The sequence below is a fragment of the Sycon ciliatum genome, chromosome 1 (genome assembly GCF_964019385.1).
Source record: "Sycon ciliatum chromosome 1, ocSycCili1.1, whole genome shotgun sequence".
NCBI lineage: Eukaryota > Metazoa > Porifera > Calcarea > Leucosolenida > Sycettidae > Sycon > Sycon ciliatum.
Window position 1 is genome coordinate 30178988 of NC_088643.1, and position 27736 is coordinate 30206723.

A 27736-nucleotide genomic window follows, 5' to 3' on the forward strand; every position below is an offset into this window, starting at 1 on the left:
AAAGGAAGTCATTGAAACTTGAGTACATGCATACAAGATCCCCAATGCCATACTGTAAAAGCAGAAATTTTCGGTGGTGTTTTATTTTCGGTAACTTCTGTGCCGACAATTTTTACCGAAAATAAAACACACCGAAAATTTCGGTACAACCGATGATATTGTATACATGTAGTACTAGTACACTTCCCTGGAGAACGGGTTTTACCGAAAATTTCCCTCTACAGAACCGCCCATTTTGGAGAATACCGAAAATATTACACTACCGAAAATTTCTGCTTTTACAGTAGCTGCTAATGCAAACTCGTTGCCCACGTTGTTTTTGCCTGAGAGTACAGGACCGTGAACATGCAGTCATGTGATGAATGCCACACCCACACCCCTGCCCACACCCACACCCACACCCACTCCCACACCCACTCCCCTGCCCACAGGGCAACACCCACACCTCCTACATCTAGCCGCTCTCTTATTTCCTTGCTCTTGCCTGTCGTCTGAATGTGCCTTCTGGCAACTGCTCACACAGAATTCTTGGCTTCAATGTGGACGAAGAGCGTAACCTGTTGGCAACAGCCTGCCATGATGGCTCAGTGGCGTAAGCGATTGCCGCTATTGTGTTCTGATGAGGGTTTCATTGTTTGATAGAACATGAGAGCTTGCGGTAATGTAGGTTAAAGGGGAAGTTAAGGCAAAAATTAAAATTTCACCAGTTGTAGTCTTCGGGGTGCTGAGTCGAATGGTCGTGGTCCGAGGAAGCTGAGACGCTCCCTTCCTACTTGAATCCCAATCGAACTCGCGCACTTCCACCGAAACTGGGTGACTGCGCCCTACTAGATGGGGATTTGTATGCAAAATGTCACTAAAAGCGCCATTTCGTTCTTATAAAAGCATGGATGACCGCGATTGGCTCATATGTTGTAGTCTTTTGGACGCTGAGTCGATTGGTTTTGGTCCGAAAAGGCTGCGATGCAGCGTTCCTCCTTTATTCCCAATCGAACACGGTTGAACAAGCGGTCACGTGCTCCTGCGTACACCAGTCACCTGGTCACCGTGCCTGCAGGGTACAACTTACTAGCCTGTTTGACCTTTTTTGGGTGCAGTCCTGTCACTCGAGTTGAACCTTGGTGTGAAAGTTGTCGCCTGCTGGCGTGGTGACCAGGTGATTTGGGCACCCAGGAGCACGTGACCGCTTGTTCAACCATGTTCGATTGGGAATAAAGGAGGAACGCTGCATCGCAGCCTTTTCGGACCAAAACCAGTCGACTCAGCGTCCAAAAGACTACAACATATGGGCCAATCGCGGTCATCCGTGCTTTTATAAGAACGAAATGGCGCTTTTAGTGACATTTTGCATACAAATCCCCATCTAGTAGGGCGCAGTCACCCAGTTTCGGTGGAAGTGCGCGAGTTCGATTGGGATTCAAGTAGGAAGGGAGCGTCTCAGCTTTCTCGGACAAAGACCATTCGACTCAGCACCCCGAAGAGTACAACTGGTGAAATTTTAGTTTTTGCCTTAACTTCCCCTTTAACACATTGCACAAGCCACCGCTTCACACGCACTCCAGCGGCCTCCAAAGTGCCCGCATATCCCACGCTATTCATTGATGCATGTCAAGCAACACGTACATGCACGCCGCGGTTGCATGTGTCGTCGGTTTTTTTTAGCCTCGACGATAGCCCCCTCCGGTTACTCTCTTAGTCTTACATCACACATACGCCACACTCAGAGGACAGATTATTTTAGTCTTACTCCAAGGAGAGTCTCAGGAAGAAGGCACCCAAAACAACAAGAAAGCGTACGATAATTATGCAAGCATGCGCACAACAACAAGAATGCGTACGATAATTAAGCAAGCATGCGCAACCTGCGCAGTCCGCGCGCGGTCCGAACACACGTGCCAAAAGGGGCACAGACCCTCCAAAAGGGCAGGGACAACACATGTAACATGCGTACGCCGGAACTCACCTGAACTCGCCAGCCAACCGGCCATATGCGGCTGCAGCATTCATCGGAGTTTGAACCCATAACGCATACACCAATACTTTGCGCTGGCCACTTCACTACTTCATATTTTCTTTGCTTGGGTCGTGAGAAGAACACCGGTTTGTTCCTTTCTCACCCACCCACCTCTCCCCATCTATGAATAATTTTGATATCCTTGATTCAACACAGGTATCAGAATTCATAAAAGACGAAATAAATAGGAGTGCTGGGCCAGCTATCTTCTCTCATCTGGCAATCTACCACGGCCTTTGGCCATCACACTCATACGCCCACACGCCTGCCTCCTAACGGGCATTGCACTTCGTGCGTGGGCCGTCCACACTCCGTCCATTTCATGGGCTGCACTTTGTGCGTGGACATACATACACACTATCATACTGGCCGTCCACACTCCGCCTAGTTCATGGGTGCCCATTTCATGGGCTGCACCTCGTGCGTGGACTATCCTACATGATTATCACATGCCAGATTCGGTTGCCCAGCACTCCATGAATCCTCCATATGATGTGTGCTCTCCACTGATCTGCAATAGCGAGTGCATGCGTGTTAACTACCACAGACTTTTAGAAGGGTTTCGCTCCCCTCCAAGATGAGCATCCAGTTTAAACACCATACTGCTGCATTGAACATGTACAGTCATCGGTGGAGTATTGTTACTGGTGCCACAAATGAACATGCCCCCTCCCCCCCCCCCCATTCACTATTCGTCTGGGGGTAATACTTTTTAAATATTGTTTTGGTTGCTGGCGTTCTTGCTACTGATATCCAGGGTGTTGGACATCAGCAGCTGCTTCAAGTGGACAGTCTTGCATCGGTTTGTGCCGGATAAGCATACCAACTGCTGGTGTGTGGCACTGTTTGGGATGCAGGTTGTCATTGGTGGCTACTCGGACGGCTGTCTACGAGTAAGCTCAGTCAGAATTGCTGCTTGCCACTTCAGTCATCTCTCTCAGCACAATCACTATAAATAAGATAATTTTTCTGGGAAATTGAGCCATGTTCTTTAGATTTGTATGTGTGTGGGCACATACTGTAGTGTCTTGTATAAAAGCCTGTCTTGTATCATAGTAGAAGCCTGTTTTGAATACAAGACTGATTTTTTAGATACACTGTCAGCGCATACGCCTGGTTTGACCCACATAGAGATACCGGTACGCGGTTTGAATAGAAGCCTGACTTGAATAGACGCCTAGCACTGACATCGGCTTATACGGCCGTAAGCACCTGCTTTTGTATGCGACATTACGGTATGCGTGTGCACGCACTTGTGTTGGGGAGGTAGGGAGACATATGTACACGGTGCATTATCAACAGTGCAAGCACCATACACAAATTACAAAATACACATGAAGAGCTGGAATGCGGAACCCGCTAAATCCCATTTGTCCATTTTTGGTTTGATCGTTACTCTGAACCAGCTCACTGAGCTGAGTGCTTTCAGTTCATGCAAATATCTCACGTGTGTATGTGTGCACGTGTGTGTGTGTGTGTGTGTGTGTGTGTGTGTGTGTGTGTGTGTGTGTGTGTGCGTGTGTGTGTGTGTGTGTGTCCTCATGCAGTACTGGAGCTGGACAACCAAGACTATAGCAAAGTAAGAACATAAGATACTGGCTTGTGCGGCACATGTGCACATGGAAATAGAGACTCAAACACCGGCAAGCATTTACAGTAGAGTCGCGCCCAAGAAAGTCGTTTCCAAGAGGTCGGGCTGGGAAGTTCTTCTCTTTGAGCATCCTGGCTGAGATCTTATTGCACGTTCTTAGAAACAGTTTGTACTGGATCGTATGCACACACTATTACACGTAAACACCTATGTATCTCAAAGAATGCCTGAAATGTCCTGTATGCATGCCATACACAGAACTGTCAAGGTGCATCGCGCAGGAACAATCTACTGCATGCAGATCAAGGCAGAGCGGATGATCATCGGCTGCAAGAATCACCATGTAAGCAGTTCATGAATGTGCTGACAGCCATGGGTACTACTTATTCGGCCTAGACGGTCACAACAGCTAGCTGCATGTGTACAGCCGATTGGGTAGTACTATTGTTGTAGTTAAGTGTGGTTAAGTGTAGTTAAGTGTAGGTAAGTGTAGGTAAGTGTAGGTAAGTGTAGGTCTGCGGGGTATGGGCTGTTGCGGGACTTTTTCTGCTTGTCTGACGCCAGCCTCGACTACTGAGCTGACACCTAACAGGCTCTGTAGGTTACGTGTGTGGTGCAATGCAAGAAATTTCAGGAGACCTTCTGATAGAACCTACTGCGTGCACGCACGTATCCCTCCCGCCTTGCAAAGCATGAGTGGTTCTGACTTCTGAAAGACGTATTATTACTGTGTCCTTGAGGTTTGGTGTAAAGTAAGTACTAAAGTCACCTTCCTACCGTCATATTATTATTCTGGTCTTTTTGTTATGCTCCCTTTGCACGCAGGCGTACGTATTTGATGTGCGCTGCCCCAACCTGCCACGGTGTGTACTGAGAGGTCACAAGGGTGAAGTATATGCAGTGCAGCTGAGCAACAAGGCTACCCGCGCGTACACAGGCAGCAGAGACTCGGTAAGGCGTGCCACAATGGATCAACTGCACAATGCATGGTTTAGACAGTGGCGCATCTCGATAGGGCACATGCACATGTCCTGCGTACTAGGTGCATCTGCTCTGTTGAAAAAAGGTGTCCTGATTGCACGCCTTATATTGAACAGTTGAGCCAGAATGAATATGTACAGAGTACGAGGAAGTGTATTTAGTTGTGAGAGGTGTGTGCAACAGCCTGGGAGGTTCTAACGTTGTTATACATGTACAGTGTAGTTCTAGCAATGCACTACTCGAAGTACAAGTGAAGAAGTCTGTACTCCATGGTTGGTCTTACTGAGCAGAACTTGAGTGACTCAATTCTATCATTGATAATAACTATGTATCCGGCTGCTTCGATCTGAAGATCCACTATAACAACCTCCAAGGCTTTGAGCTCTATAGTGGAGGCTGAGGGCATGCAGTAAATCAGTCTACTCGCCGAAACCACTAGCACGGTGGTCGTTGACTTCCATCCGAGCATGCAGACCTGTTTACCCTAGTACAATGAACAACACAATGGATGCAGTACGGTTTGCTTGTAGTTCCAATGGATGCAGTACTGTTTGCTTGTAGTTCCAATGGATGCAGTACGGTTTGCTTGTGCTTCCAATGGATGCAGTACCGTTTGCTTGTGCTTCCAATGGATGCAGTACGGTTTGCTTGTAGTTCCAATGGATGCAGTACCGTTTGCTTGTAGTTCCAATGGATGCAGTACCGTTTGCTTGTAGTTCCAATGGATGCAGTACTGTTTGCTTGTAGTTCCAATGGATGCAGTACCGTTTGCTTGTGCTTCCAATGGATGCAGTACCGTTTGCTTGTGCTTCCAATGGATGCAGTACGGTTTGCTTGTAGTTCCAATGGATGCAGTACCGTTTGCTTGTGCTTCCAATGGGTGCAGTACCGTTTGCTTGTAGTTCCAATGGATGCAGTACCGTTTGCTTGTAGTTCCAATGGATGCAGTACCGTTTGCTTGTGCTTCCAATGGGTGCAGTACCGTTTGCTTGTAGTTCCAATGGATGCAGTACCGTTTGCTTGTGCTTCCAATGGATGCAGTACCGTTTGCTTGTGCTTCCAATGGATGCAGTACCGTTTGCTTGTGCTTCCAATGGATGTAGTACCGTTTGCTTGTAGTTCCAATGGATGCAGTACGGTTTGCTTGTAGTTCCAATGGATGCAGTACCGTTTGCTTGTGCTTCCAATGGATGCAGTACCGTTTGCTTGTAGTTCCAATGGATGCAGTACGGTTTGCTTGTAGTTCCAATGGATGCAGTACCGTTTGCTTGTAGTTCCAATGGATGCAGTACCGTTTGCTTGTAGTTCCAATGGATGCAGTACTGTTTGCTTGTAGTTCCAATGGATGCAGTACCGTTTGCTTGTGCTTCCAATGGATGCAGTACCGTTTGCTTGTGCTTCCAATGGATGCAGTACGGTTTGCTTGTAGTTCCAATGGATGCAGTACCGTTTGCTTGTGCTTCCAATGGGTGCAGTACCGTTTGCTTGTAGTTCCAATGGATGCAGTACCGTTTGCTTGTAGTTCCAATGGATGCAGTACCGTTTGCTTGTGCTTCCAATGGGTGCAGTACCGTTTGCTTGTAGTTCCAATGGATGCAGTACCGTTTGCTTGTGCTTCCAATGGATGCAGTACCGTTTGCTTGTGCTTCCAATGGATGCAGTACTGTTTGCTTGTGCTTCCAATGGATGTAGTACCGTTTGCTTGTAGTTCCAATGGATGCAGTACGGTTTGCTTGTAGTTCCAATGGATGCAGTACCGTTTGCTTGTGCTTCCAATGGATGCAGTACCGTTTGCTTGTAGTTCCAATGGATGCAGTACGGTTTGCTTGTAGTTCCAATGGATGCAGTACCGTTTGCTTGTAGTTCCAATGGATGCAGTACCGTTTGCTTGTAGTTCCAATGGATGCAGTACTGTTTGCTTGTAGTTCCAATGGATGCAGTACTGTTTGCTTGTAGTTCCAATGGATGCAGTACCGTTTGCTTGTAGTTCCAATGGATGCAGTACTGTTTGCTTGTAGTTCCAATGGATGCAGTACCGTTTGCTTGTAGTTCCAATGGATGCAGTACTGTTTGCTTGTAGTTCCAATGGATGCAGTACCGTTTGCTTGTGCTTCCAATGGATGCAGTACCGTTTGCTTGTAGTTCCAATGGATGCAGTACTGTTTGCTTGTAGTTCCAATGGATGCAGTACCGTTTGCTTGTAGTTCCAATGGATGCAGTACTGTTTGCTTGTAGTTCCAATGGATGCAGTACCGTTTGCTTGTAGTTCCAATGGATGCAGTACTGTTTGCTTGTAGTTCCAATGGATGCAGTACCGTTCGCTTGTAGTTCCAATGGATGCAGTACCGTTTGCTTGTAGTTCCAATGGATGCAGTACCGTTTGCTTGTAGTTCCAATGGATGCAGTACTGTTTGCTTGTAGTTCCAATGGATGCAGTACCGTTTGCTTGTAGTTCCAATGGATGCAGTACCGTTTGCTTGTAGTTCCAATGGGTGCAGTACCGTTTGCTTGTAGTTCCAATGGATGCAGTACCGTTTGCTTGTGCTTCCAATGGATGCAGTACCGTTTGCTTGTAGTTCCAATGGATGCAGTACCGTTTGCTTGTAGTTCCAATGGATGCAGTACCGTTTGCTTGTAGTTCCAATGGATGCAGTACCGTTTGCTTGTGCTTCCAATGGATGCAGTACCGTTTGCTTGTGGTTCCAATGGATGCAGTACCGTTTGCTTGTAGTTCCAATGGATGCAGTACCGTTTGCTTGTAGTTCCAATGGATGCAGTACCGTTTGCTTGTGGTTCCAATGGATGCAGTACCGTTTGTTTGTAGTTCCAATGGATGCAGTACCGTTTGCTTGTAGTTCCAATGGATGCAGAACCGTTTGCTTGTAGTTCCAATGCGATATTCATGCTAAGCACACTGTCATCTCACATGTATGCAATGCTGGTATAATCCAGAATGCATTGACAGGTGTTATGAGGATTCTGAGCATTCCATTGATCTTCTTGTGAAAAGAGATTTCCGGTGTTGTCCAAGCATGATTGCATAACACCCATTAACCTCACCCATTGGTCACAGTTCACTGCATGACACATTCACCTCACCCAATGGTCACCGTGACCTCTCTTTGCTTGCTGTGTTTTTGCAGAGTGTGCGTGAATGGCAGGTTTCCTCCGGCGATTGCCTGCGAGCGCTGAACTTTGAGCGTCCTGTTCTCGGCTTGTCACTTCACAAGGTTAGTTTAGGTTGGCTATGGCCGCTGGTGAAGTTGCCATGGAGAGCTTGTGAAGTTGCCATGGAGAGCTTGTTTTAAAATACAGTATTTACCTGGTTTCATGCCAGTCTTGATTTTCCATCAGTGCCGGTGTACATGATAATTATCTTGTGTCACGGTGTTTCTTATTACCATGGTGTACCTAATCATGATGTGCTGCTCTACATGGTATCCCGGCTGCAGGGTATTCTAAGTGTGTGCTCTTCCAGTGATGCTGTTCTGCTGGACTGCACTGCAAAGACCTGGAAGCCATCAAAGCCATTTCAAGGTCACATTCGAAGGTAAGGATGGATCGGCACCTCTCCTTACTCTTTAATGCTGTCAAGTTGTACTGCTCTGCCCAGATATGTGTCAGTGTGTGTGAGTAAGAGTACTTAACCGTCTATACATGGACAGCTTCACCACACTGTGCATACCATGATCCATCACTCGATGGTATGGTATGGGCACCACGTATGATAGCGTATGATAGCGGTATGTGCACCATGCATACTATCGTATGATAGCGGGGGGGGGGGGGGAGGGGGGGGATGAAAGAATGTACATGTACACATGATCAGATGGTATGATGTAACAGAGCAAGCGTTATAGACAAGGACCGCCGGAACTGCAGTTTCAATTGGTCCGGTCCTACCATAGTCTTTTATACAGTTTGTGTATAATGTGGCAGCAGCCTAGCGGGGACATACAGTTTGTGTATAATGTGGCAGCAGCCTAGCGGGGACATACAGTTTGTGTATAATGTGGCAGCAGCCTAGCGGGGACATACAGTTTGTGTATAATGTGGCAGCAGCCTAGCGGGGACATACAGTTTGTGTATAATGTGGCAGCAGCTAGCGGGGACATACAGTTTGTGTATAGTGTGGCAGCAGCTAGCGGGGACATACAGTTTGTGTATAGTGTGGCAGCAGCTAGCGGGGACATACAGTTTGTGTATAATGTGGCAGCAGCTAGCGGGGACATACAGTTTGTATATAGTGTGGCAGCAGCCTAGCGGGGACATACAGTTTGTGTATAATGTGGCAGCAGCCTAGCAGGGACATACAGTTTGTGTATAGTGTGGCAGCAGCTAGCGGGGACATACAGTTTGTGTATAATGTGGCAGCAGCCTAGCCGGGACATACAGTTTGTGTATAATGTGGCAGCAGCCTAGCGGGGACATACAGTTTGTGTATAGTGTGGCAGCAGCTAGCGGGGACATACAGTTTGTGTATAGTGTGGCAGCAGCTAGCGGGGACATACAGTTTGTGTATAATGTGGCAGCAGCTAGCAGGGACATACAGTTTGTGTATAGTGTGGCAGCAGCTAGCGGGGACATACAGTTTGTGTATAATGTGGCAGCAGCTAGCGGGGACATACAGTTTGTGTATAGTGTGGCAGCAGCTAGCGGGGACATACAGTTTGTGTATAATGTGGCAGCAGCTAGCGGGGACATACAGTTTGTGTATAATGTGGCAGCAGCTAGCGGGGACATACAGTTTGTGTATAATGTGGCAGCAGCTAGCGGGGACATACAGTTTGTGTATAATGTGGCAGCAGTTAGTGGGGACATACAGTTTGTGTATAATGTGGCAGCAGCTAGTGGGGACATACAGTTTGTGTATAGTGTGGCAGCAGCTAGCGGGGACATACAGTTTGTGTATAGTGTGGCAGCAGCTAGCGGGGACATACAGTTTGTGTATAATGTGGCAGCAGCTAGCGGGGACATACAGTTTGTGTATAATGTGGCAGCAGCTAGCGGGGACATACAGTTTGTGTATAGTGTGGCAGCAGCCTAGCGGGGACATACAGTTTGTGTATAGTGTGGCAGCAGCCTAGCGGGGACATACAGTTTGTGTATAATGTGGCAGCAGCTAGCGGGGACATACAGTTTGTGTATAATGTGGCAGCAGCCTAGCGGGGACATACAGTTTGTGTATAATGTGGCAGCAGCCTAGCGGGGACATACAGTTTGTGTATAATGTGGCAGCAGCTAGCGGGGACATACAGTTTGTGTATAGTGTGGCAGCAGCTAGCGGGGACATACAGTTTGTGTATAGTGTGGCAGCAGCTAGCGGGGACATACAGTTTGTGTATAATGTGGCAGCAGCTAGCGGGGACATACAGTTTGTGTATAGTGTGGCAGCAGCCTAGCGGGGACATACAGTTTGTGTATAATGTGGCAGCAGCCTAGCGGGGACATACAGTTTGTGTATAATGTGGCAGCAGCCTAGCGGGGACATACAGTTTGTGTATAATGTGGCAGCAGCTAGCGGGGACATACAGTTTGTGTATAGTGTGGCAGCAGCTAGCGGGGACATACAGTTTGTGTATAGTGTGGCAGCAGCTAGCGGGGACATACAGTTTGTGTATAATGTGGCAGCAGCTAGCGGGGACATACAGTTTGTATATAGTGTGGCAGCAGCCTAGCGGGGACATACAGTTTGTGTATAATGTGGCAGCAGCCTAGTGGGGACATACAGTTTGTGTATAGTGTGGCAGCAGCTAGCGGGGACATACAGTTTGTGTATATTGTGGCAGCAGCCTAGCGGGGACATACAGTTTGTGTATAATGTGGCAGCAGCCTAGCGGGGACATACAGTTTGTGTATAGTGTGGCAGCAGCTAGCGGGGACATACAGTTTGTGTATAGTGTGGCAGCAGCTAGCGGGGACATACAGTTTGTGTATAATGTGGCAGCAGCTAGCGGGGACATACAGTTTGTGTATAGTGTGGCAGCAGCCAGCGGGGACATACAGTTTGTGTATAATGTGGCAGCAGCTAGCGGGGACATACAGTTTGTGTATAGTGTGGCAGCAGCTAGCGGGGACATACAGTTTGTGTATAGTGTGGCAGCAGCCTAGCGGGGACATACAGTTTGTGTATAGTGTGGCAGCAGCCTAGCGGGGACATACAGTTTGTGTATAGTGTGGCAGCAGCTAGCGGGGACATACAGTTTGTGTATAATGTGGCAGCAGCCTAGCGGGGACATACAGTTTGTGTATAATGTGGCAGCAGCTAGCGGGGACATACAGTTTGTGTATAGTGTGGTAGCAGCCTAGCGGGGACATACAGTTTGTGTATAGTGTGGCAGCAGCTAGCGGGGACATACAGTTTGTGTATAATGTGGCAGCAGCTAGCGGGGACATACAGTTTGTGTATAATGTGGCAGCAGCTAGCGGGGACATACAGTTTGTGTATAATGTGGCAGCAGCTAGCGGGGACATAAAGTTTGTGTATAGTGTGGCAGCAGCTAGTGGGGACATACAGTTTGTGTATAGTGTGGCAGCAGCTAGCGGGGACATACAGTTTGTGTATAATGTGGCAGCAGCTAGCGGGGACATACAGTTTGTGTATAATGTGGCAGCAGCCTAGCGGAGACATACAGTTTGTGTATAGTGTGGCAGCAGCCTAGCGGGGACATACAGTTTGTGTATAGTGTGGCAGCAGCTAGCGGGGACATACAGTTTGTGTATAGTGTGGCAGCAGCCTAGCGGGGACATACAGTTTGTGTATAGTGTGGCAGCAGCCTAGCGGGGACATACAGTTTGTGTATAATGTGGCAGCAGCTAGCGGGGACATACAGTTTGTGTATAGTGTGGCAGCAGCTAGCGGGGACATACAGTTTGTGTATAATGTGGCAGCAGCCTAGTGGGGACATACAGTTTGTGTATAGTGTGGCAGCAGCTAGCGGGGACATACAGTTTGTGTATATTGTGGCAGCAGCCTAGCGGGGACATACAGTTTGTGTATAATGTGGCAGCAGCCTAGCGGGGACATACAGTTTGTGTATAGTGTGGCAGCAGCTAGCGGGGACATACAGTTTGTGTATAGTGTGGCAGCAGCTAGCGGGGACATACAGTTTGTGTATAATGTGGCAGCAGCTAGCGGGGACATACAGTTTGTGTATAGTGTGGCAGCAGCCAGCGGGGACATACAGTTTGTGTATAATGTGGCAGCAGCTAGCGGGGACATACAGTTTGTGTATAGTGTGGCAGCAGCTAGCGGGGACATACAGTTTGTGTATAGTGTGGCAGCAGCCTAGCGGGGACATACAGTTTGTGTATAGTGTGGCAGCAGCCTAGCGGGGACATACAGTTTGTGTATAGTGTGGCAGCAGCTAGCGGGGACATACAGTTTGTGTATAATGTGGCAGCAGCCTAGCGGGGACATACAGTTTGTGTATAATGTGGCAGCAGCTAGCGGGGACATACAGTTTGTGTATAGTGTGGTAGCAGCCTAGCGGGGACATACAGTTTGTGTATAGTGTGGCAGCAGCTAGCGGGGACATACAGTTTGTGTATAATGTGGCAGCAGCTAGCGGGGACATACAGTTTGTGTATAATGTGGCAGCAGCTAGCGGGGACATACAGTTTGTGTATAATGTGGCAGCAGCTAGCGGGGACATAAAGTTTGTGTATAGTGTGGCAGCAGCTAGTGGGGACATACAGTTTGTGTATAGTGTGGCAGCAGCTAGCGGGGACATACAGTTTGTGTATAATGTGGCAGCAGCTAGCGGGGACATACAGTTTGTGTATAATGTGGCAGCAGCCTAGCGGAGACATACAGTTTGTGTATAGTGTGGCAGCAGCCTAGCGGGGACATACAGTTTGTGTATAGTGTGGCAGCAGCTAGCGGGGACATACAGTTTGTGTATAATGTGGCAGCAGCTAGCGGGGACATACAGTTTGTGTATAATGTGGCAGCAGCTAGCGGGGACATACAGTTTGTGTATAGTGTGGCAGCAGCCTAGCGGGGACATACAGTTTGTGTATAGTGTGGCAGCAGCTAGCGGGGACATACAGTTTGTGTATAGTGTGGCAGCAGCCTAGCGGGGACATACAGTTTGTGTATAGTGTGGCAGCAGCCTAGCGGGGACATACAGTTTGTGTATAATGTGGCAGCAGCTAGCGGGGACATACAGTTTGTGTATAATGTGGCAGCAGCTAGCGGGGACATACAGTTTGTGTATAGTGTGGCAGCAGCTAGCGGGGACATACAGTTTGTGTATAGTGTGGCAGCAGCTAGCGGGGACATACAGTTTGTGTATAATGTGGCAGCAGCTAGCGGGGACATACAGTTTGTATATAGTGTGGCAGCAGCCTAGCGGGGACATACAGTTTGTGTATAATGTGGCAGCAGCCTAGCAGGGACATACAGTTTGTGTATAGTGTGGCAGCAGCTAGCGGGGACATACAGTTTGTGTATAATGTGGCAGCAGCCTAGCCGGGACATACAGTTTGTGTATAATGTGGCAGCAGCCTAGCGGGGACATACAGTTTGTGTATAGTGTGGCAGCAGCTAGCGGGGACATACAGTTTGTGTATAGTGTGGCAGCAGCTAGCGGGGACATACAGTTTGTGTATAATGTGGCAGCAGCTAGCGGGGACATACAGTTTGTGTATAGTGTGGCAGCAGCTAGCGGGGACATACAGTTTGTGTATAATGTGGCAGCAGCTAGCGGGGACATACAGTTTGTGTATAGTGTGGCAGCAGCTAGCGGGGACATACAGTTTGTGTATAATGTGGCAGCAGCTAGCGGGGACATACAGTTTTTGTATAATGTGGCAGCAGCTAGCGGGGACATACAGTTTGTGTATAATGTGGCAGCAGCTAGCGGGGACATACAGTTTGTGTATAATGTGGCAGCAGTTAGCAGGGACATACAGTTTGTGTATAATGTGGCAGCAGCTAGTGGGGACATACAGTTTGTGTATAGTGTGGCAGCAGCTAGCGGGGACATACAGTTTGTGTATAGTGTGGCAGCAGCTAGAGGGGACATACAGTTTGTGTATAATGTGGCAGCAGCTAGCGGGGACATACAGTTTGTGTATAATGTGGCAGCAGCTAGCGGGGACATACAGTTTGTGTATAGTGTGGCAGCAGCCTAGCGGGGACATACAGTTTGTGTATAGTGTGGCAGCAGCCTAGCGGGGACATACAGTTTGTGTATAATGTGGCAGCAGCCTAGCGGGGACATACAGTTTGTGTATAATGTGGCAGCAGCCTAGCGGGGACATACAGTTTGTGTATAATGTGGCAGCAGCTAGCGGGGACATACAGTTTGTGTATAGTGTGGCAGCAGCTAGCGGGGACATACAGTTTGTGTATAGTGTGGCAGCAGCTAGCGGGGACATACAGTTTGTGTATAATGTGGCAGCAGCTAGCGGGGACATACAGTTTGTGTATAGTGTGGCAGCAGCCTAGCGGGGACATACAGTTTGTGTATAATGTGGCAGCAGCCTAGCGGGGACATACAGTTTGTGTATAATGTGGCAGCAGCCTAGCGGGGACATACAGTTTGTGTATAATGTGGCAGCAGCTAGCGGGGACATACAGTTTGTGTATAGTGTGGCAGCAGCTAGCGGGGACATACAGTTTGTGTATAGTGTGGCAGCAGCTAGCGGGGACATACAGTTTGTGTATAATGTGGCAGCAGCTAGCGGGGACATACAGTTTGTATATAGTGTGGCAGCAGCCTAGCGGGGACATACAGTTTGTGTATAATGTGGCAGCAGCTAGCGGGGACATACAGTTTGTGTATAGTGTGGCAGCAGCCAGCGGGGACATACAGTTTGTGTATAATGTGGCAGCAGCTAGCGGGGACATACAGTTTGTGTATAGTGTGGCAGCAGCTAGCGGGGACATACAGTTTGTGTATAGTGTGGCAGCAGCCTAGCGGGGACATACAGTTTGTGTATAGTGTGGCAGCAGCCTAGCGGGGACATACAGTTTGTGTATAGTGTGGCAGCAGCTAGCGGGGACATACAGTTTGTGTATAATGTGGCAGCAGCCTAGCGGGGACATACAGTTTGTGTATAATGTGGCAGCAGCTAGCGGGGACATACAGTTTGTGTATAGTGTGGTAGCAGCCTAGCGGGGACATACAGTTTGTGTATAGTGTGGCAGCAGCTAGCGGGGACATACAGTTTGTGTATAATGTGGCAGCAGCTAGCGGGGACATACAGTTTGTGTATAATGTGGCAGCAGCTAGCGGGGACATACAGTTTGTGTATAATGTGGCAGCAGCTAGCGGGGACATAAAGTTTGTGTATAGTGTGGCAGCAGCTAGCCGGGACATACAGTTTGTGTATAGTGTGGCAGCAGCTAGCGGGGACATACAGTTTGTGTATAATGTGGCAGCAGCTAGCGGGGACATACAGTTTGTGTATAATGTGGCAGCAGCCTAGCGGAGACATACAGTTTGTGTATAGTGTGGCAGCAGCCTAGCGGGGACATACAGTTTGTGTATAGTGTGGCAGCAGCTAGCGGGGACATACAGTTTGTGTATAATGTGGCAGCAGCTAGCGGGGACATACAGTTTGTGTATAATGTGGCAGCAGCTAGCAGGGACATACAGTTTGTGTATAGTGTGGCAGCAGCCTAGCGGGGACATACAGTTTGTGTATAGTGTGGCAGCAGCTAGCCGGGACATACAGTTTGTGTATAGTGTGGCAGCAGCCTAGCGGGGACATACAGTTTGTGTATAGTGTGGCAGCAGCCTAGCGGGGACATACAGTTTGTGTATAATGTGGCAGCAGCTAGCGGGGACATACAGTTTGTGTATAATGTGGCAGCAGCCTAGCGGGGACATACAGTTTGTGTATAATGTGGCAGCAGCCTAGCCCGGGACATACAGTTTGTGTATAATGTGGCAGCAGCTAGCGGGGACATACAGTTTGTGTATAGTGTGGCAGCAGCTAGCGGGGACATACAGTTTGTGTATAGTGTGGCAGCAGCTAGCGGGGACATACAGTTTGTGTATAATGTGGCAGCAGCTAGCGGGGACATACAGTTTGTGTATAGTGTGGCAGCAGCCTAGCGGGGACATACAGTTTGTGTATAATGTGGCAGCAGCCTAGCGGGGACATACAGTTTGTGTATAATGTGGCAGCAGCCTAGCGGGGACATACAGTTTGTGTATAATGTGGCAGCAGCTAGCGGGGACATACAGTTTGTGTATAGTGTGGCAGCAGCTAGCGGGGACATACAGTTTGTGTATAGTGTGGCAGCAGCTAGCGGGGACATACAGTTTGTGTATAATGTGGCAGCAGCTAGCGGGGACATACAGTTTGTATATAGTGTGGCAGCAGCCTAGCGGGGACATACAGTTTGTGTATAATGTGGCAGCAGCCTAGCGGGGACATACAGTTTGTGTATAGTGTGGCAGCAGCTAGCGGGGACATACAGTTTGTGTATATTGTGGCAGCAGCCTAGCGGGGACATACAGTTTGTGTATAATGTGGCAGCAGCCTAGCGGGGACATACAGTTTGTGTATAGTGTGGCAGCAGCTAGCGGGGACATACAGTTTGTGTATAGTGTGGCAGCAGCTAGCGGGGACATACAGTTTGTGTATAATGTGGCAGCAGCTAGCGGGGACATACAGTTTGTGTATAGTGTGGCAGCAGCCAGCGGGGACATACAGTTTGTGTATAATGTGGCAGCACCTAGCGGGGACATACAGTTTGTGTATAATGTGGCAGCAGCCTAGCGGGGACATACAGTTTGTGTATAGTGTGGCAGCAGCTAGCGGGGACATACAGTTTGTGTATAGTGTGGCAGCAGCTAGCGGGGACATACAGTTTGTGTATAATGTGGCAGCAGCTAGCGGGGACATACAGTTTGTGTATAGTGTGGCAGCAGCTAGTGGGGACATACAGTTTGTGTATAATGTGGCAGCAGCTAGCGGGGACATACAGTTTGTGTATAGTGTGGCAGCAGCTAGCGGGGACATACAGTTTGTGTATAGTGTGGCAGCAGCCTAGCGGGGACATACAGTTTGTGTATAGTGTGGCAGCAGCCTAGCGGGGACATACAGTTTGTGTATAGTGTGGCAGCAGCTAGCGGGGACATACAGTTTGTGTATAATGTGGCAGCAGCCTAGCGGGGACATACAGTTTGTGTATAATGTGGCAGCAGCTAGCGGGGACATACAGTTTGTGTATAGTGTGGCAGCAGCCTAGCGGGGACATACAGTTTGTGTATAGTGTGGCAGCAGCTAGCGGGGACATACAGTTTGTGTATGATGTGGCAGCAGCTAGCGGGGACATACAGTTTGTGTATAATGTGGCAGCAGCTAGCGGGGACATACAGTTTGTGTATAATGTGGCAGCAGCTAGCGGGGACATACAGTTTGTGTATAGTGTGGCAGCAGCTAGCGGGGACATACAGTTTGTGTATAGTGTGGCAGCAGCTAGCGGGGACATACAGTTTGTGTATAATGTGGCAGCAGCTAGCGGGGACATACAGTTTGTGTATAATGTGGCAGCAGCTAGCGGGGACATACAGTTTGTGTATAGTGTGGCAGCAGCTAGCGGGGACATACAGTTTGTGTATAGTGTGGCAGCAGCTAGCGGGGACATACAGTTTGTGTATAGTGTGGCAGCAGCTAGCGGGGACATACAGTTTGTGTATAGTGTGGCAGCAGCTAGCGGGGACATACAGTTTGTGTATAATGTGGCAGCAGCTAGCGGGGACATACAGTTTGTGTATAGTGTGGCAGCAGCTAGCGGGGACATACAGTTTGTGTATAGTGTGGCAGCAGCTAGCGGGGACATACAGTTTGTGTATAATGTGGCAGCAGCTAGCGGGGACATACAGTTTGTGTATAGTGTGGCAGCAGCTAGCGGGGACAAACAGTTTGTGTATAGTGTGGCAGCAGCTAGCGGGGACATACAGTTTGTGTATAGTGTGGCAGCAGCCTAGCGGGGACATACAGTTTGTGTATAGTGTGGCAGCAGCCTAGCGGGGACATACAGTTTGTGTATAGTGTGGCAGCAGCTAGTGGGGACATACAGTTTGTGTATAGTGTGGCAGCAGCTAGCGGGGACATACAGTTTGTGTATAGTGTGGCAGCAGCTAGCGGGGACATACAGTTTGTGTATAGTGTGGCAGCAGCTAGCGGGGACATACAGTTTGTGTATAGTGTGGCAGCAGCTAGCGGGGACATACAGTTTGTGTATAGTGTGGCAGCAGCCTAGCGGGGACATACAGTTTGTGTATAGTGTGGCAGCAGCCTAGCGGGGACATACAGTTTGTGTATAGTGTGGCAGCAGCTAGCGGGGACATACAGTTTGTGTATAATGTGGCAGCAGCTAGCGGGGACATACCGTTTGTGTATAGTGTGGCAGCAGCTAGCGGGGACATACAGTTTGTGTATAGTGTGGCAGCAGCTAGCGGGGACATACAGTTTGTGTATAGTGTGGCAGCAGCTAGCGGGGACATACAGTTTGTGTATAATGTGGCAGCAGCTAGTGGGGACATACCGTTTGTGTATAGTGTGGCAGCAGCCTAGCGGGGACATACAGTTTGTGTATAATGTGGCAGCAGCCTAGTGGGGACATACAGTTTGTGTATAATGTGGCAGCAGCTAGCGGGGACATACAGTTTGTGTATAGTGTGGCAGCAGCTAGCGAGGACATACAGTTTGTGTATAGTGTGGCAGCAGCTAGCGGGGACATACAGTTTGTGTATAGTGTGGCAGAAGCTAGCGGGGACATACAGTTTGTGTATAATGTGGCAGCAGCTAGCGGGGACATACCGTTTGTGTATAGTGTGGCAGCAGCCTAGCGGGGACATACAGTTTGTGTATAATGTGGCAGCAGCCTAGCGGGGACATACAGTTTGTGTATAATGTGGCAGCAGCCTAGCGGGGACATACAGTTTGTGTATAGTGTGGCAGCAGCTAGCGGGGACATACAGTTTGTGTATAGTGTGGCAGCAGCTAGCGGGGACATACAGTTTGTGTATAGTGTGGCAGCAGCCTAGCGGGGACATACAGTTTGTGTATAGTGTGGCAGCAGCCTAGCGGGGACATACAGTTTGTGTATAATGTGGCAGCAGCTAGCGGGGACATACAGTTTGTGTATAGTGTGGCAGCAGCTAGCGGGGACATACAGTTTGTGTATAGTGTGGCAGCAGCCTAGCGGGGACATACAGTTTGTGTATAATGTGGCAGCAGCTAGCGGGGACATACAGTTTGTGTATAGTGTGGCAGCAGCTAGCGGGGACATATGTAGTAGACATGTATTGGTGGCCACACGGTTGGTCCGGTGTTCGGTGTTCGGTGTTAAGTACTGTTAACTAGTACTGTTAACCTGACCAACCGCACCGGTTCCTCCGGCAGGCCTGGAGACTAGCTGGACCGGTTCCTCCGGCAGGCCTGGAGACTAGCTGGACCGGTTCCTCCGGCAGGCCTGGAGACTAGCTGGACCGGTTCCTCCGGCAGGCCTTGAGACTAGCTGGACCGGTTCCTCTGGCAGGCCTGGAGACTAGCTGGACCGGTTCCTCCAGCAGGCCTGGAGACTAGCTGGACCGGTTCCTCCAGCAGGCCTGGAGACTAGCTGGACCGGTTCCTCCAGCAGGCCTGGAGACTAGCTGGACCGGTTCCTCCGGCAGGCCTGGAGACTAGCTGGACCGGTTCCTCCAGCAGGCCTGGAGACTAGCTGGACCGGTTCCTCCAGCAGGCCTGGAGACTAGCTGGACCGGTTCCTCCAGCAGGCCTGGAGACTAGCTGGACCGGTTCCTCCAGCAGGCCTGGAGACTAGCTGGACTTGAACGATTACTTGTTATGTCTTGGAAACCCTGGCACTTGACACCTGAATGCATGGTGGATCATGCAGACCTGTTGCTACTTCTTCTTAGAGTCTAGCATTGCTAGATTGAGAGATATGATTGCCACGGTATTATTAAGAGCATGTGTCAATACACCAAGCTTTAGCACCAAGAAAATGGTTCCTCGGGCTCAGGAGAGAAAATTAATGTCGAACCGTTGGTCAGATGAGAATTAGATTACTGGTATAGGGTAGAGAAATCTTTGATTAGTTCTCTCTCACAGCCCTGATCTCTTTCATCATGTTCCAATCACATGTCCACAACTCTAGCTGCTTTTCATCCGCACAACACTGGATATACGTGTGGCATATAATCATGCAAAAATGCATTGTAATCAGTTGGTGGCATTATCTATTCATTGTAGGATCGAAGATGTGTCGTACATTCGCGGGCCCCACCCACGCGGTCACAGCTTGCTGGTGACGTCGGGAAAAGACTCCATGGTTTTCATCCATGATGCTTCAAGGTTAGTGAAATGGACCGTACCGCACGGGACAAGGAACCCATGACCCGGCCAGTGCATAGCATTCGGTACACTGGATGTGCTACTCCTGCTGTTTGGGCCAGGCATGGCAGCTAGAATTGCACAGTGATTGAAGTGATCATGGATATGATGCAAATAGAAGTGATACAAGTAATGGATATGATGATGGAATGATGCAAGTAGAAGTGATACAAGTAATGGATAATAATACTGCATTGGGCTGCAATGTTGTCTTCTATGCCACCATGCATTCTAAGCTAGACTGCGCGTGATGACTCATGCAAGACTACTAGTGATCTTTAGACATGTGCCGCATTGCGAACACGTGGAACAGCACCTAGACTGACTGGTCTGGCCAAGTAGAGACGGTCCAGACAATACCACAGATATGCACACTATTGAGAACAGTTCACACTACGGCATGCCTGCTTGACTACCAACACAGGGTTGATTGACTGCCGTGGAGAGTTGTCCCGGGCTGGAGCAGGGTCAGCCAAAGTGGCTGCCATACTCCCGATTTCTATGACTGAGCATGGACTTGTGGTGGGAGGATTATGCATGGAAAATAGGAACATAATTATTATGTAATAGCTTTGGCGGTGGCAGCCTTACTCTGAATTGCTTTCTCTAACAGAGGTTGTTTCTTCTGTTTTCTCTATTTTTACAGGCCAGGCCAGCCACCTATCAAGCAGTTGTTCACACACCACTTTGCCAGCGTTGTGTCAGTGCACGCTACCACCACGGCCATCTTTGCCCTGGCCGGTAGCCGGGTTTACATGTGGAGGTTCGATGGTCCAGCTGCGTTTAGCTATGAGTGAGCAGTCGGAGCAGTAAGAGCAGTCTTGGTGTGTACAGCCCAGATTGAAGCACCTGCTGTTTACATTCCTTGACGTCGTTGGCTACTTTATTTCCCAGGAGAGGATTTTGTGAAGGATCTTGGAAACTTGATTTTTTACTTCATAGCCGTATTAGAAAAGCTATAATGTTACACACGACTCATGTGTGTAAATGTAAATATTCTTGAAGTAGCCTTGGATGATCGGGACACCAATCAACCTAATAATAACACTATTACACAAGTTAGCAATGGAACAAAGCTGAATTCTGTTCGGTTACTCATGGTTGTTCACCAATCTTCAGACAACAATGATGATTTAAAAATGGCGGCAAGGTGATAATAACTGCTGGCCCTGAAACTAACGCATGCACGCACACAGTTGTTTAAACTAACGCATACACGCACACAGTTGCTTCACCCTGCTTCGCAGTACTACCAACCCAACACCCAAAGTATAGCACCCAACCACAACTGAACCACTCATGTGTCTCCCGTGCATAACTACTGGCATGGCAAACAGCATATTTTCGTTGCCTGATGATCGCATGCCTGATGATCGCATGCCTGATGATCGCATGCCTGATGATCGCATGCCTGATGATCGCATGCCTGATGATCGCATGCCTGATGATCGCATGCCTGATGATCGCATGCCTGATGATCGCATGCCTGATGATCGCATGTCTGATGATAGCATGTCTAATGATCGCATGTCTGATGATCACATGGCATGAAAGGCTCAGAGTTGCAACCAACTAGCCTTGCGCCCTGTTGTTCTGTGGATTAGTACCTGCTATATCCTTCGTAAGCATAATAGCTGCAAAGCAGAATGAGGAAGTATGTAGGCTACCATAGGGACTATCATGAAAATGTAACATAGACGTGCTGATCCTGACCCGGCAGTGCACTGCAGTCTTGGCAGTATATGGTCACGTCACACATTACCAGTCACTGGGAAATGCAATACCTGCAGCATAGTTCTGTGCTTGGATGCAACCGTTGGATAGATTGATGCAAAAAATAGATGGTCTGGCCGAAGCCGGGCCAGCAGTGCTGGGCCAGACCAACGCCTATGTGATTCCTATGTGATTCCTATGTGATTGCCTATGTGATTGCCTATGTGATTGCCTATGTGATTGCCTATGTGATTGCCTATGTGATTGCCTATGTGATTGCCTATGTGATTGCCTATGTGATTGGTGATTGTGCCATTTTATGTAAGGAACACGACCATACTACAGGCGATGTGTCAGCTGCGATAATGTCAAATCGAATTCTTTTGAAAACAGAGTAATAGGTTGCTGCAGAAATTGATTGCACTGCTTTGAACAGATTGAATGTGTGTGTGTGTTGTTCAAAACGACGTGAGTAAAGGATCATAGAATGTTCGTATTAAATAGTCAAACATTTCTTTAGAAGCGCTATCCAGACCTAGCATATGTTAGACTCATCAAATGCTTGCTGGGCCTGGCTGTTGCAGAATCGTCCAGAGGGGTCAAGACGACGCTTCAGAGCCACAAAGTCGTCCCACTTTGGGTAGAGGTGCTTAAGTGTCGCCTCCGTCATCTTGCTCATTTTGCCCCAGTGAGGCCGCGCGCCCATTGTGACCAAACCGTCACTGACTGCCTGCATGTAGCTCTGGAATACATCCTCCTGGTTGTACAGCAACAGTGTGATGTGGCAGGTTGGTGTTCCGTAGTCGTTACTCAGCCAGAACTCATCCGCGCCTACAAAGCGAGTCTAGGACAATGAGTGGAACATTCAATCCAAGGCTTAGTTTAATTAAGCAGAGCAGGTACTGCTGGGTACATGTATTTTGCAATGGCACATCCGCAGTGCTTGTAGTAACTGCTGTGAACAATCATCACACGGCTCTTATCACCAGTACATGTATCTCATTACTGAGGGCCAGGCATTTGTGTAGATAGGTGAAGATATGATTATGTGCCAGGTTTGTGCTGCTGCCATCATAATATTATATAGACACAGAGCCAAGGTACATGTACATGTATGGGCAAGTGCTACGTCTGCAATTGGCCACTTTTTACACAGTTCAAATTCCAGTAGTTGTGATTAAAAGAAAAGAGCACGGCCTACCTCACTGATGTAGTTTGTTCCAATCTCCTTCTCCTCCACAAGTTGTGCGACAAAGCGAAGTGCAGCGGTGGCGTTGGCCAGTGGAACAGCATACTCCGTCTCAGGATGAACGGGTATATGGTGGGGAATGTTGAACACATCGTGCCATGTGCTCACACGTTCGCCGACTTTCAGGGCGTCCAGGTAGTGAATGAGAAAGTACATGACTGGCTTAGCTGATCGTGGATAGAATGATACCAGGTAGATAAGGCCTTCAAAGATGCGCAGCTGCACAAACATGGAAGCATGCAGTAAGAGATTTGAGAAGCAGCAGATGATATGAAGTCAGTATGCAAGGGTCATGGCAAGCAAGTGCTGCACTCCCAGGTACAAAGGCAATTGTGAGTGCGGCGCTGTACAAACAGTAGAAGGGCTGCTGCCCTGGCTGCTGCCCTGTGATTCTGATTATGATAGGGAACTATATGGGTCCAATCCATTGAGGCATGAGGCATTGTGAAGAGTAGACTTGAAAGCAAGTAGAATAACTAAGAGAGAGAGAGAGAGAGAGAGAGAGAGAGAGAGAGAGAGAGAGAGAGAGAGAGAGAGAGAGAGAGAGAGAGAGAGAGAGAGAACAGGTAATACATTTGCCCAGCTGAACTGCATGATTGGCTTCCCTCATCATGTTTACGTAAATCTAAAGCAGCTCTAAGAGTAAGAGCCCAATTGCACTATACACGCATACCCCAATTGCACTAAACACGCATACCCCAATATCTTGAACGACTCGGTTACGGTTGTCTCTGACAGGCTCTGTTGTACGGGACGACGTGAACACACACACTTGTCCAGTTCCTTCGTTGTGCCAGAGTTTGACGTACTCGGCACTGCCAACGATGCCCTCCAAGTTAGCGTACAGCTCATCACTGCTGATCAAGATCTTCTTCTCATAAACATTAAACTTCTCTGTAGCTTGGAGAGTCACCTGGGAATCAATGACAGAAAGTAAGGGACAAATTCATGTACTGTAAAAGCAGAAATTTTTGGTGGTGTTCTATTTTTGGTAACTTCGGTGCCGACAATTTTTACTGAAAATAAAACGCACCGAAAATTCCGGTACTACCAGTGCAACTAACTGTACAATCATGTAGTACTAGTACACTTACCTGGAAAACGGGTTTTACGGAAAACGTCCCTCCACCGAACCGCCGATTTTGGAGAATACCGAAAATATTACTCCACCGAAATTTTCTGCTTTTACAGTATACTTTGCGACAAATAAATCTTTCTCCTGGATGAACTAATAGTGTGTACAATGGTTGCCGCGTTCTTGCAGATGCAGAAAACTGAGTTTCACGTGGGCCGTGAGTTTTGTTTGCCAAGCAGGTACGCATGAGTGCTATCAACAAACGAGGATCCCCACAACTGTACAGAAGCTGCCCAATTTGCAATAGTCTCGATAGTGGTGAGGTGGTGAGCGGACTTCAGCATGTGCCAGGATACAGGAGTCACCATCCATATATATGTATGCACTGTCAGTAGATATCGTTGCAAGACCAGGAACCGGGCCCGCTCTACATACTGACAGTGATAATTCTTACCTTGGTGATGATACCAAACAGGCCCATGCCTATGGTGGCACCGTACAGAACATCAGCATTACTCGACCTTGAAGCAGTCAGTACCTAGCGCAGAATCATTATCAGAACAATGACAACGATGACAATGATAACAACCACCACATGGAAGTTACAGTGAGTCAAGTTGCAGTGAGAACAACAACAAGTCAATAATACTAGCCACCAACAAGAGACTATGAGCAGCTATCACACTCCAGACTGGAAGATTCCAGTCAATGATATCCCTGTGGCAACAACAACACATCTGCAGCATTATTTTAACCTATCCTATTTTCTGCACCACTTGAGCATTCCCACAACTGCAGTTCAGTAGTCAATGCGGTAACAGTGTCCCACCAAGGCTAGGGTGTTGTAACTCCAAGTTTAATGCACGCAGTGCTGCAATCAGCAGACCACATGGTCGATAGCGGTGATCAAGCACAAAGAACTCCTCTATTTCCATCTGCTCCGAAATTGACTGCACTGCTCATACAACATCTAGACTGTACGTACTGTCCCGTCCGCAGTCACCAATTCGATCGATTGAACAAGAGTGGCCATGTTACCATGTGTAACGCCGGTACCGTGTGTACCTGTCAGCGAGGAGGCATGGAGTACACAAGAAGGTCAGTGGTAGTAAGAGGTGCAAGTGGATAGAAATCAGCATGTTCTGCATAACAGCCATTGTGAAATGTACTAACAGCAACACCCCTCTGTCTCTTTCGGTCTCCGTCCAGAAATCAAAACACATGGCAGCTTACCTGATGAAATTGCACCGGCAATGGTTTGTTCGTTGACAGAAGGGAATATATCCAATGCCAGGTCGTACTCATCCAGTATTGTGATCAGCTGTGCAAGCGTTGTGCCACCGAGGACAGTGACCTGTTTCTTGTCGCGATCCACACCGACCAGTCCCGAGTAGCATCTCATACACAGTACAATACTACCGTTACTAACTGCACTGTTTGATGTCCCCGTACTTGAGCCATCAGTGGATCCTCTGCCATTCTTCTTATCGGCCGGTACAGTGATGTCCGCCCAGGAGTGTCCCGAGCCCAGCACGGTGATGCGTTTGTTGTGTGCGCTGGCAAACTGTACACATTCGGTGATGTTTGTCAGGCTGGCCGGTCGCACAGTGCTGTCTGCGTTGAGCAATGCATGCCGTCGCTCTGCACACCAGACATACGCCAGGCATACATACATACATACATACATACATAGAGACACGGCAGGTTCTGGCTTGGACCGGGATAGTGCAACTGCACCGTACTACTCTCATCCTTTGCCTGTAGAGCCTTGCATTACATTGTAATCAAGGAAGTATAAATTACTACTAGTAGAGTGCGTATCGGTTATAGCGTGGTCGTGTAAAAGAATATACTGCCTACAAGAATGAACTCTCATGTTTTCATAATCATAACATGGATTTGAAGTGCACATTTATTCTTACTTGTACAAGCAATTTTATCGTACAGTAGAATATATCGGTCCTAAGAATGGACTTTGTGTAGCAAAACATACCAGATTAGTACAAAGTATATTGCCTGTAGTAATAATATCCGTCCAATTCAGTTCCGATCTGACTCGCGTTGGGTCGTAGTGCTGCAGGTTCAACTGTTGTGGTCATGTAACTCATGTTGCATAGCCACATGGTAAGCCTATGTGACTATGACCAGCCGCATGCACCATACCACTACATTGCATGTGTACGATGATCTTCCTGCCTCTGCGCACATGCACATGATATGTCACACTTGATTTACCGTGTGTAAGAAATATCGGAAATAAGAATAGAAAGTCGTTTTTCAAACACCCACGCTATAACCGATACCTACTGTACTACACTGAGTGTACTCTTGATGTCATGCAGTTCACCCTGGTTGATATTGAAGTACACTAATCAGGCACGTGCGCCGGTGCCCTTCAAGGGGGGGGGGGGGTTCCGGGGACCTCCCCCAGGAAATTTTTCAAAAAAATGAAGCAAAATCCTGCATTCTGAGCGAAAAAAGAGGGGTTCCGGCCACCCAGGAACCCATACGGGGCACACGCCTGCTATTCAAGTATAGACAGGAGCTGGACTCCGTATGCAAGGAGTACTGGGGAGAGCCGGCCGGCCGGCAGGAGAGTCTCGTGAACAAGTGCTACATTGTAGTCTGTATATCTGCGTGTACGCAGTACGCCACATTGCTGACATCTACCGGCCTTTCTTCCGTTCAGTCTGGCATTCCTCCGTGGACTGGTTGACAGGACGGTGCACTGCTCTCGATCACATTGCCCTTTCTCGCCACCATGGTAACAGCCACCGCAGGTATTTAGACAGCAGCGGGCAAGCACAAGCTAGTGCTGAACAATTGGCAACTTCTCAAGTGATATCAGCCCCCCCCCCCCCCCCCTCAAGTTTTGGCTGCATCAACTTCAGCACTTCTACACAAAAGTTTGTTTCAACTTTCAAACCACAGGGAGAGTATGATGTTTGATTTTTTCCCCAGTGCGCGGATGCAGCTGCATGATGTATAATGAACGCAGCAAGTCGTGCATCTCGCCCTGATCCGAATATAGTCATTATAGGGGTTATGCAGATGCTGTCATGGTGCGGAGTGCCTTTTGGCCGTATGGCTGGCCACTAAATATACCGGGTGAATCAGTGGAACCGCTTATGGACGTTTTTATGCAGCGCTAGTCAGCGGAACCGCTTATGGCTGCTATGTATACAGCGTGAGTCGCTAGTGCATCGATTCGCTGTGCCTCGATGTTGCCAAAGCTAAGCACCTCTACTGATGATATAGTCGCATGTAATCGCATAACCTCTATGATTGCTGAGCAGCATTAAAAAGTGTATGTGGAAAACGTACTAGTATTAAATTTTTCGTGACTCATGGCATGAACCTAGCGCCCTGGACAAACACACGGACTCACCCCAGTTCCATGATGGGCAGCAGCCATCCATACGATCTCCAGACTGCCAGATAGCGTAGAAAACCACTAACAGTATCGGGAAAATGGTCGGGTTCATGCAGGGCGCCAAGAAAAACATGTTGGCACCGAAAACGTTACGTGATATCTGCTACTGCATCCGAATAGTAAATCTGGAAAATCGGAGAGGCTATGACTGTATTCAAGAATGCGAGGAATTATTACTCTAAATAATGTCTCGACTTCGAACACGATCGAGCGAGCTGGTTCGATGCCTTGACTTGTTTGACAAGTATTACCATTAGTATTGCTGTATTTAGCGTACACCTAGTAAAATAATTGGTAGTGTTGCTTCTAGATTC

The 27736-nt window shown here is 48.3% G+C and overlaps 2 protein-coding genes across 3 annotated transcripts in view; one reads left to right on the forward strand and one right to left on the reverse strand.

Annotated features, from left to right (window-relative positions):
- Positions 1-21245, forward strand: part of LOC135822292 (F-box/WD repeat-containing protein 7-like) — a 35500-nt gene extending 14255 nt beyond the window's left edge. For both annotated transcript variants that reach the window (XM_065335028.1, XM_065335036.1), the window contains exons 13-21: positions 524-592; positions 2772-2907; positions 3562-3593; positions 3864-3948; positions 4431-4556; positions 7730-7816; positions 8039-8136; positions 19812-19913; positions 20599-21245. In XM_065335028.1, the coding sequence (XP_065191100.1) occupies positions 524-592; positions 2772-2907; positions 3562-3593; positions 3864-3948; positions 4431-4556; positions 7730-7816; positions 8039-8136; positions 19812-19913; positions 20599-20749 (886 nt within the window). In that variant the 3' untranslated portion in view covers positions 20750-21245. The remainder of the gene's footprint in view (positions 1-523; positions 593-2771; positions 2908-3561; positions 3594-3863; positions 3949-4430; positions 4557-7729; positions 7817-8038; positions 8137-19811; positions 19914-20598) is intronic.
- Positions 21246-21717: 472 nt separating this feature from the next.
- LOC135822306 (L-gulonolactone oxidase-like) lies at positions 21718-27736 on the reverse strand. The gene is made up of 7 exons (XM_065335048.1): positions 27378-27736; positions 25223-25630; positions 24975-25054; positions 24444-24527; positions 23612-23827; positions 22867-23133; positions 21718-22509 (listed from the first exon to the last, which is right to left on the reverse strand). The coding sequence occupies exons 1-7, from the start codon at positions 27493-27495 to the stop codon at positions 22201-22203; spliced, it is 1482 nt and encodes a 493-aa protein (XP_065191120.1). The 5' UTR covers positions 27496-27736; the 3' UTR covers positions 21718-22200.

Excerpts from the sequence above, each read along its gene's own strand:
- LOC135822306 (XM_065335048.1), bottom strand. The coding sequence starts at position 27,495 with ATGTTTTTCTTGGCGCCCTGCATGAACCCGACCATTTTCCCGATACTG. Across the intron at positions 25,631-27,377 it reads CTGCCCATCATGGAACTGGG|AGCGACGGCATGCATTGCTC; the intron begins GTGAGTCCGTGT and ends TCTGGTGTGCAG. Across the intron at positions 25,055-25,222 it reads TGCCGGTGCAATTTCATCAG|GTACACACGGTACCGGCGTT; the intron begins GTAAGCTGCCAT and ends CCTCGCTGACAG.